General features: G+C 48.5%; 1 protein-coding gene across 2 annotated transcripts in view; it reads right to left on the minus strand.

Annotated features, from left to right (window-relative positions):
• Positions 1 to 482: 482 nt before the first annotated feature.
• GLRA1 (glycine receptor alpha 1) overlaps positions 483 to 15528 on the minus strand; it is a 63417-nt gene continuing 48371 nt past the window's right edge. The window contains exons 4-9 of one of the 2 annotated variants that reach the window (XM_006766277.2): positions 14451 to 14674; positions 11287 to 11369; positions 9972 to 10109; positions 8904 to 9118; positions 4483 to 4629; positions 483 to 945 (exon numbers count right to left, since the gene is read on the minus strand). In XM_006766277.2, coding sequence (XP_006766340.1) covers positions 655 to 945; positions 4483 to 4629; positions 8904 to 9118; positions 9972 to 10109; positions 11287 to 11369; positions 14451 to 14674 — 1098 coding nt within the window. In that variant the 3' untranslated portion in view covers positions 483 to 654. Of the gene's footprint in view, positions 970 to 4482; positions 4630 to 8903; positions 9119 to 9971; positions 10110 to 11286; positions 11370 to 14450; positions 14675 to 15528 lie in introns of both variants that reach the window. The other variant, XM_006766276.2, reaches the window with a different exon arrangement.

Genomic DNA, 15528 nt, shown 5'->3' on the forward strand with positions numbered 1-15528 from the left:
CTTTAGTCACTCCCTTCTGCGTTCCAGCTCTTCCCACGCGCACTGCCACGCTCTGGCCGCACAGCCCTGTGGAAGCAGAGGCGGAAGCTTTGGCATGTGTCCACCTGGGTGGGCGTGAAGATAGGCATGGCGTTTGGAGGGGTGTGATGCGGCCACACACCAGAGCAAGCTTATTTGTGACTGTTTCCACTCTGGGAAAAAAGTGTCCATCACTTCCGTGACTTTAATAATTTAAGCAGTTACTAGGCTGATAGGTTAAGAAACATCGTTTGTTCTTGTGGATTTGCATTAATAGTAAGCATGAATATATATCATATATTACATTGCTTTTCTTCTGCTCTGGGGCAGGCTGCACTCTCCTTCCAAACTGGAAAACTGTACAGCCCGTGGACACCCCTCCCCCCCCAAAAAACCCCCTCCCTTCCTCCCCACCCCTCAGTTCCTATGTTAGAAACCCCCTCCCCACAGCTCCCCGTGGTTAAATAGAGAGTGCCACATTGTAAGACTCATGCATCGCTGCCTCTTGCTATCGCCCTCGGTGCAGAGAGAGTGGGATCCTGTGTGCGTGCCCCGCCCTCTCCCGCCCCTTCCTCGCCTCTCAGATGCCTGTGCTGGCTCTACCGCCCGCTCCCAGCCTCCCCCGTCCCAGACCCGTCACTGGTTGTGGACGTCCTCCCTGCGGACGATCTTGTAGATGATCCAGTAGAACATGTTGAAGATGAGGAAGGCCATGGGGAAGCCGATGCGCGATATTTTGTCGATCTTCTTGGCCCTCTGGATGAAGAGTTTTCGCATCTCCTCCGGCGTCTTGGACGGCGCAGGAGCGGGATTGGTGGTGTTGTTGTTGTTGGCGCCCTTGACCGAGATGCCATCCTTGGCCTGTAGACAGGCTGGGCCCATCCCATAGGCAGAGAAGTTGAAGCGGCCCTCTCCCGCCTCATCCTCCTGGAATAGATTCAACATGGGGCTCTACTTAAAATAAGACAGGGGCTGGGCACCCTCCCTGCAAGGCACTCCCCGGGGCCAGGCCATGCCTCTGGCTCTCCCGGCCTCCCTGCCTCCCTCCAGGATTCTGAGGCTTTCTGGCTGGCTGGGGAGTTATGCCTTATAGAGGGGCGCCGCTCGCGTGCCTTAAACAGATGCAAACCAGGGGATAGAAACGAGGCGTAGGATCCTGAGACCCGAGTTCGCCTGTCAGCTCTATTACCTTCTAACTGTGGGACCTTAGGCAAGTCACTTTCTCCTGTGAGTCTCAGGGTTCATTTTATTGCATTTTTACCTACAAGTGGGGTAAGAGTCATCTCACTACCTCAAAGGTTCTTTTGCCCATCAGAGGTCAGAGATGAGTACACACTCAGGATGCTGCTTTATTGGAAATCCAGGGGACAATTTGGAGAGATCCCCTGCTTTGCTTCTGTTGCCTCCTTGCCCTCCTCCCCCACCCCCCTCCCCAGTTAATATCTTCTTGTGTGTGGGTGGGGGCGAGGGGGCGAATTGTCCAGGAGGGAGCGAGTGAATGCTGTGGGCCTCACCTGTGTTTCTTAAGCCGGGAAGCGACAGCTTCTTCCTACTTCCATGTCCCCATATCCCTGGCAGTTGTGGCCTCAGACATAGCTCTGGGCCTATATCAGGTTTTCATTCAAGGCCCTTCATTATTTGGCTCCCACTTACCTTTACAGCAGTGGTTCTCAACCTTCCTAATGCCGCGACCCTTAATACAGTTCCTCATGTTGTGGTGACCCCCCAATTTCATTGTTACAAATTGAACATAATTAAAACATAGTGATTAATCACAAAAACAGTATGTAATTATATATGTGTTTTCCGATGGTCTTAGGCGACCCCTATGAAAGGGTCGTTCGACCCCCAAAGGGGTCGCGACCCACAGGTTGAGAACCGCTGCTTTACAGGCTTTTCTCTCCGTGTGCACACCTGCCAGCATTGTGGCACTTCCTGAGTGATCCCTGTGCACCCCACCTCCCTTAGGCTCACATTAACACGACTGCTGCCCTATCCTTCTTGTCTCTCCCTCCCTGAGCTAAGTCATCTTGCCTGGATCAGAATCATGGAGGCTCCATTGTCTGCTCTCGTCGTGTGTAGCTTTGTGTCCTTTCCATGTGAGCTCTGAGGGAGGACCCTGCCTGCCTCTCCAGTCTCATCTGTGCTGTTCTCTCTCTGGCATCCTGTGCTCCACTCACCCTGAAACGTTTCCATGGGGTCAGAAATGCCACACTCGCTCTCTAACTCCGGGCCCCTAGTCCATCTGTCCTCTCTGCCTGGGGCACACTCCTAGCTCCAGTCCTGCTTCCAACTCCTTCTCTTCCACTGAATTCTTACTCAGAAGACTTTGAGCCCAGAAATAGGCTAGGAGTCCCTGCATGTTGTCCATAAGGTCCCTGTACACTGCCCCCCCCCTCCTTGAAGCTCTTAACACATTGTATTCCTTAATTGATGTCTACCTCTCTCATTATACTGTAAGCTCTGTGAACTCAGAGCAAAGTCTATGACATTCATTGACCCCTCAACACTGAATGGACATACGAACAGGGCAAGGTCACTTAGCGCAGAAACGGAGAGACGAGAAGGATGAGGGCAGCAGGCATGTTGGTAGTGAGCCTAAGGCAGGGAGTTGGGGACGCACAGGAGCAACAGAGAAAGTGAATAACTAATAAATGAGACGATGGCAGTGTAGGTAAAGGCCGGTACTCGCTGCCTCCCACCACCACACCAAAATGACAACTAAATTACAGAACAACTGTCATTCAGAACTACCTGAAAGCTGGCTGAATGGAAGTCCTACAACTAGAAAAGTAAAAAAGAAAGCACACTGAGACTGGTAGGAGGGGCAGAGGCATGGAATGGGCTGGTCCAGCATCCACGTGTACCATTTTTTTTTAAACCGCAGAGGCCACCGTGAGGAACAAGGAGTCCCAGCCCCACACCAGACTCCCCCCCACCGAGGGTCCCAGAACTGGGAAGAGAAGTCCCTGTAACTTCAGACTGTAAAAACCAGCAGGGATTGTGGCCGAGGACACGGAGGTTGCCTGAGACCCAGGTTTTTCTCTTAAAGGGCGAGGCATGAACTTACTCAGATTCGCTTCCTCTGAGCTCCAGTGCCAGGAGGCATTGGGAGATCTAGACACATAAAGGGAGGAGCTGGATTGTCTGGCTTTGGGGTAAGAATTTGGGGGTGGCTCACAGGGGTCATTGTTCCTACGCCAAGACTTTCTCTGCCCCAGGGCTGACTGGTAACCATATCTGAGCCCCATCAACCTGGAACACGCTGTTTGCTCTGCCCTGGTGATTCCCTGAGACCCCGCCCCATCCAATTTGTAGCCCCACCCAAGCTGTATGCAGCAACTTTTCCATATGAATGGCTTATCTTGGCTCAGGCTTCAGACTTTGCTAATATCTCTCAAGCTGCATTTGGTGTCAGTGTGCCCCAAACTTATCAATAAAAGGCCCAAGACCTGGCACCAGCACCAGCCTGCTTTGCTTCACAGCTAGGCCTCACCTGGGCACTTCCAAACCTGATATAAATAGGAGGAATCTGCAGATCTCTCTGTAGCTCCTGCTGGGTAGCCTCAGTCAGTGGCTGACTTTGCACCTCCTGGGAGGCCACAGAGCAAGCGCGCCTGGTAGACAGTTTCAGACCATAGCAGATTACAACTCTACAAATTTACAAGCAACACTCAAGGGGCAGACTCAGCACCAAAGCCCCGCTGAAGCAATCCTGCTCCATACAGGTGTCTCCTGCACAGCAGCTCTCCCACTGTAGTCACAGCTAGTCCTCACAGCCAATTGGCTTGGAGGTCAATTCCAGTGACACCCACAGCAATCAAATGTGAAGATGAGGCTGGAGAGAAGAGTGGGTTCTCTGATCCTCCTGGGGAAGTAGCTATGGACCAGTTGTGGGGCCAGTTTGCTCCCACAGGCTCTCCAGTGGAATTTGGTGGTTGGTGACTTTTCAGAGATGGCCTGCCAAATATTCAATCCCTTAGTGAGAGAATCCTTTCAGGGGAGGATCTTTCCTGATGCCGCTTTCTTGGAAGTAGGAAGCAGAAGCCTGGAATGTGGACATTCTACTCTGAGATCTCACCTTCTGTGGTACAGTTCCCCTCTGGAACCACGCCCACTGAAATAGTGCAGCCTTGCAGGAAGCACTAATAAGCATCTCGCAGCCTGCCATGCTTTGGGTTTTTAGCTAGTCATTATCTTGGTGCCATCAGCATTTGCTCTATCAGTTCTGTCTTTGGGTGCAATCTGATCATTTCTGCAGTGTTATCACAGTTGAAAGAGTGACTGCCTATAGACCCAACTGGGGCCTTATTTATGGGAGAGGAAGCCAGGACTTCTATGACTTTAATTTCTGTTTCATGCCTGCCTTTCCCACTGAGAAGGATGGTCCAGCAAAACAAGTATCACAAGACAAAGCTGCCACCAGCTGTCCCTCCTCCCTCAGGCAGTGACCCAAAGACCTACCTTGTGGTGTCTTCGCTTCCTCCTGAACCGGAGCAGCTCTTTGTGCTGCCGAGACACGAAGTTGACAGCAGCATACTCAAGCAAGGCGGAGAACACAAAGAGCAGGCACACCGCCATCCAAATGTCAATGGCTTTCACGTAGGACACCTGAGGCGGGGTGGGGGAAGAACACAAGAGGAGGGTGGAATATTGAGCATGGTGGAATGTTTTCTGCTGCTCAGTAACTCCTCTCATCCCCCACTGCTGTCCTCTCCTCAGCTGGGATATTAGGGTGGAGGCTACAGAAAACAAAGAAAAACAAATCAGGAAGACCGGGCAGAATATTGGGCACAACAGAACACGGTGCCTGGAAGAGTACTGGTGAGAGGAGGACGGTGGGCCCAGGATTAGTATTCAGTGGAACAGAATGCTGTGTTTAGTCTCAGGGTGAAGGAACGGGATGCCACACCTAATGTCAAAGTGGAGCATGCCAGGAAATTGTGGAGTAAGAGTTTCAAAAACTTGCTCCTCCATCAAAGTCACAAGAGCACCAGCAAAACTGGTCACAATAGCCCTGACTGGTTTGGCTCAGTGGATAGAGTGTTGGCCTGCGGACATAAGGGTCCCAGGTTCGATTCCGGTCAAGGGCATGTATCTTGGTTGCGGGCACATCCCCAGTAGGGAGTGTGCAGGAAGCAGCTGAATCGATGTTTCTCTCTCATCGATGTTTCTTTTTTCTTTTTTTTATCTTTTTTTTTTTATCAGAGAATCAAAATGTTTATTTTCATTCTTACAGATTCTATAGAAATGAACCCAAATGAAACAGATATGTACATATACATATGTACAAAGTTTTACTTCTGAATAAGAATCTATAAAAGTAGATGGTTGAAAATAAAACAAAATGAAACAAATAAACAAACAATAAACGTAAATGGATTTCAAACCAATACTATGAAACTGATTTTCTCCAAATAAAGTAAGAATAATCTTAAATTGCTGGTTGTGGCTGGTTTTCCAGGTTATTTACATATTTTATTGTGGTCATCTATATCATCGATGTTTCTAACTATCTATCCCTCTCTTCCTCCCTCTCTGTAAAAAATCAATAAAATATATATATTTTTAAAAAAGGTCACAATAAACTTTTTTCAGAACTCTGGTAATTAGCCATTAGACAACTGAATCTCAGTGAGAACAGCAAGCTTTTAGTATTTTAAAAAGCTTCATTGAGATATAATTCACATACTGCACAATGCACACATTTAAAGTGTTCGCTTCCATGATTTGTTATACATTCACAGATAATGTGCAACCATCAGCACAGTCCATTTCAGAACTCTTATCACCTCAAAATAAAAACCTAGTAACTTTTAGCTGTCATCTCTCTATTGCCCCAATTCCCCTACCCCTGGTCCTAAGCAACTAGTAATTTATTCTCTGTCTCTAGAGATTTCCCTGTTCTGGACATTTGATATGAATGGAATAATATGTGAACTTTCATGACTAATTTCTTTCACTTAGCATAACATTTTCAAGGTTTATCCATATTTTAACATGTATTAGTATTTCATTTAAAATATATGTATATATATTGATTTCAAAGAGGAAGGGAGAGGGGGAGAGAGAGAAACATTAATGATGAGAGAGAATCATTGATCATCTGCCTCCTGCCCCACACTGGGGATCAAGCCTGGAACCTGGGCATGTGCCCTGAAGGGAATTGAACTGTGACCCCCTGGTTCATAGGTCGACGCTCAACCACTAAGCCATGCTGGCAGGGCAGTATTTCATTTTTAATGGCCAAGTAATATTCCATTGTATGAATATACCACAATTTGTTGATCCATTCATTAGTTGATGGGCATTTGGGTTGTGTCTACCTTTTGACTTTTACAAATAATACTGCTACAAACATCTGTACAATTTTTTGTGTGGACATATGTTTTAATTTCCCTTGGGGCTTTGTGGTGTTTTAAATTGCCCCATTCCTATCCCCTTCCCTCAGCTCCATGCCAGCCTTGAAAACCAATGTCCTGGCAGCCACTGATGGGGCAGATCAGAGTGGGAGCTTGTGCAAAGCTCCATCTCCAGAGAACTGTCATATTGGACCTAACGTGGGGCTCACTGAAAGTTGCTGGCCCAGTATGACAGCCTCTCCCTGGGGGCGTTTGATGAAAACAGTGACAACTGTTGAGCGTCAGGTAACCATCCAGGCAAACAATAGGTTGATCAAAAAGCAAACAGGAAAGCTAGGGTTGAGATGTCCGTAGGGGGCTTGAAATTACAGTGTTATTCCTAATTTAATAATAATTATTCAATTAATGTTAATTTTTTAGATGTCATACTATCATTATGATCCCTATTCTTTATTGTCATGATATGGGTAGCTTTCAAATACTTGAGCAAAAACTGCATCTATCTACCCACTTCCCTTGCCCACCTACCTATTTATACATAGAGGGACAGAGATGAAGGGAATGAGGCAAAGTGCTAACAATTGGAATGCAGGTAAAGGGTGTGATAGTGCTCATTGTGTGTTATTTCAGTGTTTCTGTATCAAAACAGAATGTTAAGTGTGGCATTAATTGGACATTGTGCAGCACATTGCATTTAAAATGAGGCTGAGGGAGCAGAGGGTGGGGTCTGGCATTGGGAGCAGCACAGAATGTTGCATCTAGTGTTGGGTGGATAAAGCAGAATGTGTCTGCAAGGACAGCAGGGAATGTAGGTGGAGGCAGTGCCTAGCGTTAGAAGAGAGCACAGCAGAATGGGGCACCCGGATTCACAGCGAAGGGAACAGAACTTTGGATCTCGAGCACGGGGGAACGGAGGAGTATGTGGTGTTTGGCATTAATAGTAAATGAAGCAGCACATTGTCTGATGTTACAAGTGAATTAAGCAGTATGTGAGCTCTAGTGTTAATAGTGAAGGGAACAGAACGGTACATTTACAGCAAGGGTGACTGGAGGAGAGTTAGTGTCTGCTGTCAGTAATGAATGAAGCGGAATGCTGTGCCTGGCCTCGGAAGAATGGAGCAGAATGTTGTGTCTGGCCTAGAACGAATGAAGCAGAATGCGTACCTGGCATTACTAGTAAACGGAGTGAAATCTGCGGTCTAGGGTTAATAGTGAATGGAGCAGCATACAATTCAAGAGTTAATAGTGAATGTACTAGAAAGTGGTGTTTAACATTAGAAATATAAGAATCAGATTGAGGTATGTGTAGAGGAGGGTTAGCGTATCAGGCATAACATATGAGGCTGCGTTCTTACAAATGACCTGCTTGCAAGGCTGGCCCTTGGAGGACATCTGGGAACTTGGAATTGGGGTTGTTCCCACTTTCCCTAACTGATAAGGGTGCTTGGACTGCTTGTACAAACAACATGGTTTATGCTGAACATCTGTTTTCATTCTGGGGGTCTGGAATTTTGTTATGTGCTAGGCACCCAGCACCCAGTAAAAACCTTCAATAATGAATCTTTAAAAAAAAATAAGTTTTTTTTAATTGATTTTAGGGAGAAGGGAGAGGGAGAGAGGGAAACATCAATGATGGGAGAGAATCATTGGTAGGCTGCCTCCTGCACATCCCCTATTGGGGATTGATTTCACAACCTGGGCATATGCCTCAACTGGGAATTGAACTGCGACCTTCTGGTTCATGGGTCGAAGCTCAACCACAGAGCCACACCAGCCTGGCCCAATAATCAATCTTAAATGAATCTCTAAACACTTTCTCTCTCTGGGCAGAAACATTTCACACTTGTGCTGCCTTTTGTTGCTGGGTAAGAGGGTGCTCTCTGTGGTCCCTCATGGGAGGGAGGGACAGAGCAAGGAAGCCTGCCCAAGGATTCCTCCAGACTCTGCACATGTCATTTTCCTTGTCATCTAGCTGTGCATCCTGGATATACATACCACTCTAAGACGTCTGAGTGTTGAGTACAACTATATGCTGAGTCTTTGAGTCCTCTCAAGTCTCTGAACATGGGGGTGGTCTTGGAGACGCCAAGACAGAGTATCTACATTAATGGTGAAAGGGGTGGAATGTTGTACTTGGCACTAAAAGTGAATGGAGGATTTGAGTGTTAACATTAAATGAAGCAGAATGTGTGTCTAATGTTGGTAGAGAATGGAGCGAAAGGTGTCTGGGGATTGCATTGAACATAATGTTTCCTTCCCCTCCTTTTCTTTCTTTCCTCCCTCCCTCCTTCCCTCCCTCCCTCCCTCCCTCTCTCCCTTCCTTCCTTTCTTTTGCATTTGTATTGAACCTAATGTTAAATCTGGAGGAAGGTTTTCTTGAATCAGAGTGCTGGACCCTGCCAAGTGTGGTAAATGAAGAAATAGTGACTAATTCCTTGCGCTGTCCTTATCGCAGGCAGGGGAGGGAGATGAGTGTCCTCCTACCTGTCCAGGTGCTCCGTGCACTTGGGCAGTGGGACTTACCTTGGGCAGGGACGCTCGGGAGCCAGAGCTCTGGGTGGTCATGGTGAGCACGGTGGTGATGCCCAGTCCCACACGGGCTGGTGCAGCATCCATATTGATCCAGAAGGAAATCCAGGAGAGGATGACAATGAGCAGGCTGGGAATGTACATCTGGATCAGGTAGTAGCCCATCTGTCGCTCCAGGTGGAACCGAGCCTCAATGCAGGTGAATTTACCTGCAAGAAATTATAATGAGAAGGCAAAGTGGCCTAGTGGACAGGAACAAGACTTTGAGGTCAGAACAATCTTGTCTATGGAAAATTGGGGATGATGATGAAGATGACAATAATAATAATAAATACCTACCTCACATGTTTACTCATATGGTAATTGTGATGAGAGAATGAGATGGTGTCTATAAAGAACTTAGCACAGTCCTCACACATCATTAGTGCTCGGCAATGTCAGTTGCGATCCTCATCCTCACTATTTTGTTGCAAAGAGTGGGCCTAAGTAGACCATTCTCTTTCCTTCTGCCAGTTTTCTTCCCAAAACATGACTTGATCCTGTTACTTCCCTTTGTAAAACCTTTCTTTCCTTCCTTCTCTCCTCATACAAGAAGGTCCCCATTACCTGCAGGGAAAGTTCAAACTCTTTAGTCTGCCCTTCACAATGGAGCGCTGCCTGCTTTTCCATCCCACGTCCCTCCTTTCTTCACCTTAACCGGGACCACCTACACTCCATCTCTTGCCTTGAGCAGTTCCTCTGACACAGAGACACCAGAGGTCCCACAATACCAGCTCTTCCTTCTGCCTTAGGAATTGGGTCCATTCTGAGTTAGGTACCCTGCTGCCTGGAATAAAGACTATCTCCCAGCTTTCTTTGTAATGAGCTGGGACCTAAGTTTAAGTTACTTGCCCCAGGACTCACAGGAAGAAAGGGTCAGAGCCATTTTAATAAATATATAACCACTAGTAAGAAACCCAGAGCTCTATCTATCATGTTGAAGCAATGACTGAATGAATGTTTGAGATGATCTCTGGCCCTGGTGGGGGGTGGGACCTGCAGAGGGTGGCCCCTCGCACCTACCTGTGTTGTAATGCTTGGTGCAGTATCTCAAATCCTTCTCCTCCTTCAGGATAAACTGGGGCAGAGTTAGTCCATCTGCCACCTGCACAGCTCCCTGCTCCTGCCACTCAAAGATGAGGTCATTCATGGTATAGCCAACTGGGATGGGATCAGAAGAAGAAGAAGCAATCACCACCCAGAAGCACTTATTTGAGGCGTGTCTGGCTTTAGGGTTAGAGAGAGAGGCATCAGGCACTTGAGGGAACTCATGAAACCATGTTGCTTCCTCCCCCCTCCACATAGGAAGATAAAACTGGTTTAATTGTTTATATTTACCCCACAACCCTTCTCCCTCTCTCCCTACAACTCCCAGCACCCTACCATAGCGTGTCCTGTTGCCCCTCCCCCTTACCTCCTGGTCAAGTTTAGTTGACATCTGCTATTCCTGCCTGTACACCATCCTTGCAAGCTCCCTCTTTTGCTCACAGCAGACTTTCCTCAGGGGAATGACTCTACCGGGTGCTTTTGTGGTGGGACTATCATTTGGGGGCCGAAGTGTGAGATGCTGACTCCACGAGGCCTATCAGACTCTCTGCCCCAAGACTTTGGCCCTTGGGTGAAGTCACAGGAGGCTCAGCGTTGGCTGGTGCTGATTGTCTCCAGAGGTGTTGCTCCTAGGGGAGGACCCATTAGTCCCTGCTGCCTAAATGCTCTGCCCCAGTTTCTGTACTTTTGGTTTCTCCTACCAGTCCACGAGGAACCTCCATATCTTTCCACTTAATATTTTTAAAATGCGTCTGATTGCTCTCTGGGTTTACGGTAAAAGAATCCAGCTACCTACCCCAGCTGTTAAAATCCTGGTTCACTTGATCTCCATAAAGCCTTCTCCCGTACCGTCCCTCTTTCCCAATCAGAAGGAAGCCCGCTTTCTGCCACGAGGCCACCCTCTTTTCTACTTCTAATAGAACAGTTACCACTCGCTGCCCTGTGTTAGCCAGTCATCTGTCTCCCTGCTGGAGGGAGCGTTCCCGTAAGTTCAAGGACCATGCCTTATTCCAGCTATTTCCCCGTCACTCCCGGGGAGCATGTTCATGAGGGACAGGGGCAGTGCCTCTCTGGAGAATGCTGCTGGCTCCAGAGCTGGGCCTCAGACAATATAAGGGGAGTTATATTTCTAAAGCATTTTCTAGGAGCCAAGCCCCTCATCTGGCCTTTTGAGCTATTGCAGTAATCTCCCGGGGCCCAGCGGTTAGGAGCAGCTGTGTGGGGATTTCTGCCAGTCCTGTGGGTAAAGGGGAGACTGGTTCTTTCTAGAGGCCTCACGTGAAGGACTCACAGCTTTCCAGTTGCATGATACACGTCTGGACATCCATGGGAAAATTCTTCAAGTCCATGGGGCAGGCCAGCGTCAGGGTGATTCTGGGGAGAGAAGGGAGTCGAATGACACTGGGTCCACAGATCAGGGAAGCTGTGCCTCCATTCTAGTTATACCAGAAACCACTTAACTCGGAGAGGTCAAGGGGTCAAGGAGGTCAGGGAATCAACATATGTACATTTCCACACTTCAGATATGTAAATGGCTCTCAGAGAGATGAAGGTCACGGAGAGTCAATAGAACTTCTGTGTTTCTTTGGAGTCTGTCTGGTTCCTAGGGGCCTGCCTTTAGCAAGGTGCCCGAAGACCTGGATGCCGGGGGGCTGCCCCCCAGTCCCGCTCTTCTGCAGAGGCCTCCGGTAGGGGCAGGGCCTGCATGATCCTTGAGCAGCACCAGGCCTCAGGCATTCCCAGGTGCACTGGCAGCAGGTGCCGCCAGTGGTTCTTGACTCCCTCCCTTCATATCCTAGGCCCGTGGTCGGCAAACTCATTAGTCAACAGAGCCAGATATCAACAGTACGATTGAAATTTCTTTTGAAAGCCAAATTTTTTAAACTTAAACTATATAGGTAGGTACATTGTTATTAACTTAATTAGGGTATTCCTAAGGCTTAGGAAGAGCCACACTCAAGGGGCCAAAGAGCTGCATGTGGCTCACAAGCCGCAGTTTGCCGACCACTGCACCTAGGCTCATCAAAAGTTATTTCAAAAGATCTCCAAACAGCTGGTGTCCAAACACAGCTGGCTCACATCTGTGGGCTCCTGCTGGTGTCAGCTGGGAAGTGGTGGGCACCCCTGGCTTCTGGGCTAGCTGTTTATTCTGGGTTGTTCAACCCTTGCAGAGGGCTGCAGCCTCAGACCCAGAGGAAGCCCCCTTAACAGAACCCGCGGTCTGAGCTCCGGCTGGGATACAGGCTTCTGCTTGAATGGCCTTTGCCAATATCTGAGCACCTGCTGCAGGGGATGGAGAAGAAAGAGCCTTAGATCATCAGGCCAACTCCCTCATTTGACAGGTGAGGTGCAGAGGAGGGTAGGGAGGGAGGGACTTGTGTAAGGTCACACAGCAAGCTGATGGCTCAGGCAGGATTTAACCAGGTCTCCCAGCCTTGGGATGCTGACGTGGATGCTGGCTGGCTGGCTTCCCAGCACTGCTGTCCTGAAAGGCACCGAGTTGATAGTGATCACTCAGTGCTGGCGCCCTGGCTGCATGTGGTGAGGCACCAGGCCCTGTGTGAACCTCTGCCCTCCAGCTCACATCCACAGCTCCCATGTGGGTCCCTTCATGCACAAAGTAGAAGCAAGAGGGGGAAAAGGAGAAGGGAAGGGAGGGGGAGATGAGAGAAAGAGAAGGGAAGAGGAGGAGGGGGAAAGTGAATGCAGTTGCTTTCTGAAGCTAAAACCTTCAAGGTGGGGCAGCTGTCACACTGGGTTAATTTCCTGAAGTTGAATGACCTTGGGAATATCACTTTCTGATTTGTTCCTCTGTCATGCTGCACTGGGGCCTCAGCTCCCCAGAGACATGAAACTAGCCTGGCAGCAGCAAGAACCAGGCAGGGTGACCCTCCCTGACCGCCAGCCAGCCACGGCCTTGGTGCCACTTCCTGAGCCCACCACCCTTCCAGTCTGGATGGGCACTGGGTGGGGTGGGCCCCCAGGTTTGGAAGGCGCCTGCCTCCGGTTCCTCCCAGCCTGCCCCTCTGTGGTGCTACTTTCCCTGCAGAGATTTCTAAGTCTCTTCTCCTAGCCAGTCTGCTTTTCGTCCACATCTGAGGATTGGGACCTGTGCAGCCTCTTCTATGAGCCTGGGCATTTAAAGCTCACCTTCCAGCCCAGTGGTTGAGCTTCGACCCATGAACCAGAAGGTCACGGTTCAATTCCCAGTCAGAGCACATGCCTAGGTTGTGAGCTGGATCCCTAGTAGCGGGTGTACAGGAGGCAGCCGCTAGATGATTCTCTCTCATCATTGATGTTTCTATCTCTCTATCTCCCTTCCTCTTTGAAGTCAATACAAATAAATTTTTTTTTAAAAGCTTACCTTCTAATGGAAATGAAAAGGTTTAGTCCCCTGAGGAATGGGAGGACAAAAAGGGGGAGCCGTTTAGGATCAGTGCTCCCTTTAAACCCTTTCAAATAAAAATATCTTCATTCAGCAAATATTTGAGTGCCCTTTGAATGCCACATTCCTGTTCTGTAAGGTTCTGAGTGGACATCAGATTAGCTCTGGGCACTTTGCTAAGTACTCAAACTTTCAGCTCCTCACTTGTCTAATCTGCAAAATAGGCACAATAAAACCTACTTCATTGGGTTGTGAGGAGGATTAGAAATCATCTGTGTAAAGTACCCAGCCTAGTAAGTACATTTCAGTGAATGGTGATCTATAAGAATCATATGGACATTAGTCATTTTCTTCATGTCTTGGGGGACAAGATTGGGAATTAGGTGGGGAGGGGTAGCAGGAGACTCTGAAAGTTTGCCTCTGACCAGTATCTGCAGGAAGCTGGGGAAGGGGGCCCAGCTTCTGGACCCGGTGCAAGGTAAGGAGGATGGGAAGCATTTCCAGAAGGGATGGAGCAGCCCTGACTGGTACCTGGGAGCAGTGCCACTCGCCGGCCATTTGTGGTGAAGTTGCTGGAATTTTTCAGGTTTTGTGCCTTTGCTCCTGCTATTTTTAAAAATTTCGGTAAGAACATTTAACATGAGATCAACCCTCTTAACAAGTGTTGAAGCATCCAATACAGTGTTGTTAACTATGGCACCGTGTTGTCCAGCGGTTCTCTAGAACTTACGCATCCCGCGTAGCTGCACGCTCCTGCTATCCATTGTTGCCTTTGCATCCTCTTTTTCTTTATCAAAATTCTGGGTAAGGGTAGGGGCCTAACTTTAACCCACCTTCTCCCAGATGCTCCCTGGATCTCCCTGTTAGAATAAACCACTTGCCCCTAGGACTTTGCCTGGTATTTTATTCGCACTTGCTGAGTGTATGTTTCAGGCTGGCTCTGCCCATCTGGCGAAGGTGTCAGGTTGCCAGGGCCCCTTCACCTGTTTGACCGGCTTCTTTTGTCTGCTCCCAGAAGACAAAGGGGCAGGGCAGGTTCTGAGGATGGGGGCGATGAGCCGCGGGCTCACCTGATGCTGTAGAGGACGTTCCCACTGCGGGAGATCCGCAGCAGCTTGTTGTCCGTGGTGATCTCGTGGAAGTGGGCCCCCTTCTCGTTCGCGAAGAACAGGTCGGGTTTCCAGATGGAGTCCAACATGGACGGGTCCAGGTCCAGGGAGTCGTCGGGGTATTCGTTGTAGGCCAGCCGGGGGTCGTTCCACTGCTGCCGCAGAAAGATGTTGACCCTGTAGTCCTGCAGCCGGGGGACAAGGATTAGGCCCTGGGTGCCAGCCCTCCAGGGCGCAGGTGCTTCCAGCCTGTGTCCCCCAAACCCGCTGGAGGATATGGTTCCAGTGTGGTGGCAGCTTAGTGGGAGTCGGACATCAAGTCTGTGCATCAGGCAAAACCATAGGAGTCCTAACTATCCCAGAACGTTCTCTAACTGCCCCATCGCGTATATTCAGCTTGAACTGAGATTATTTAAATGTTATTCTTTCTTTTATGAAGTTAAAAAATATAAAGTTCAGGCTGATATAAGTGCCTGTTTTCATCCTGTTAGATAAGAGAGGTAGTATGTTACAGATAAAGTTGGAGTCCCCCTTTTATCATCAGCCTGTCAGTGCAGTAATTCTCACGTGCATTCTGGTTTGAGAGCTGCTAGTCTAGACAGATTGAGGGACAAGAGGAAAGACTAAAAGCTGATGCCTGGAACTAAAGTCCTTAGTTCCCATTCACAACCTGCGAAGCAATTAGTGGTAGGGTTAGGTCTCCAAGGCTGGGAACTGGGTAATAAAATGAAGAAATAGTTGCAAAGAAAAGTTTTAAATTTTTGTTAGTGAGGCATTATGACACTGCAAGTAAAATTTAGGGTACATCTGAGATTTTCCCAGGAACAGGACCATAGTTCTCTCTATTGGATTCCCATAAGAGTTTAAAGTCTTCCAAGATGAATAACCTCAGCTCAAATCCAACTTTAAATGCTTTCCTTCAAGACATGAGCTCCACTCATGAGCACCCACTGCCGATCTTTCCTGGAAGGTGCCATAAATGAGATGTGCTGTATTTCCTTTGTGGTGATGCTCCTAAATGCTGATTACTCAATCTGTC

Source organism: Myotis davidii, unplaced genomic scaffold, assembly GCF_000327345.1.
Source record: "Myotis davidii unplaced genomic scaffold, ASM32734v1 scaffold18, whole genome shotgun sequence".
NCBI classification, from domain to species: Eukaryota; Metazoa; Chordata; class Mammalia; order Chiroptera; family Vespertilionidae; genus Myotis; species Myotis davidii.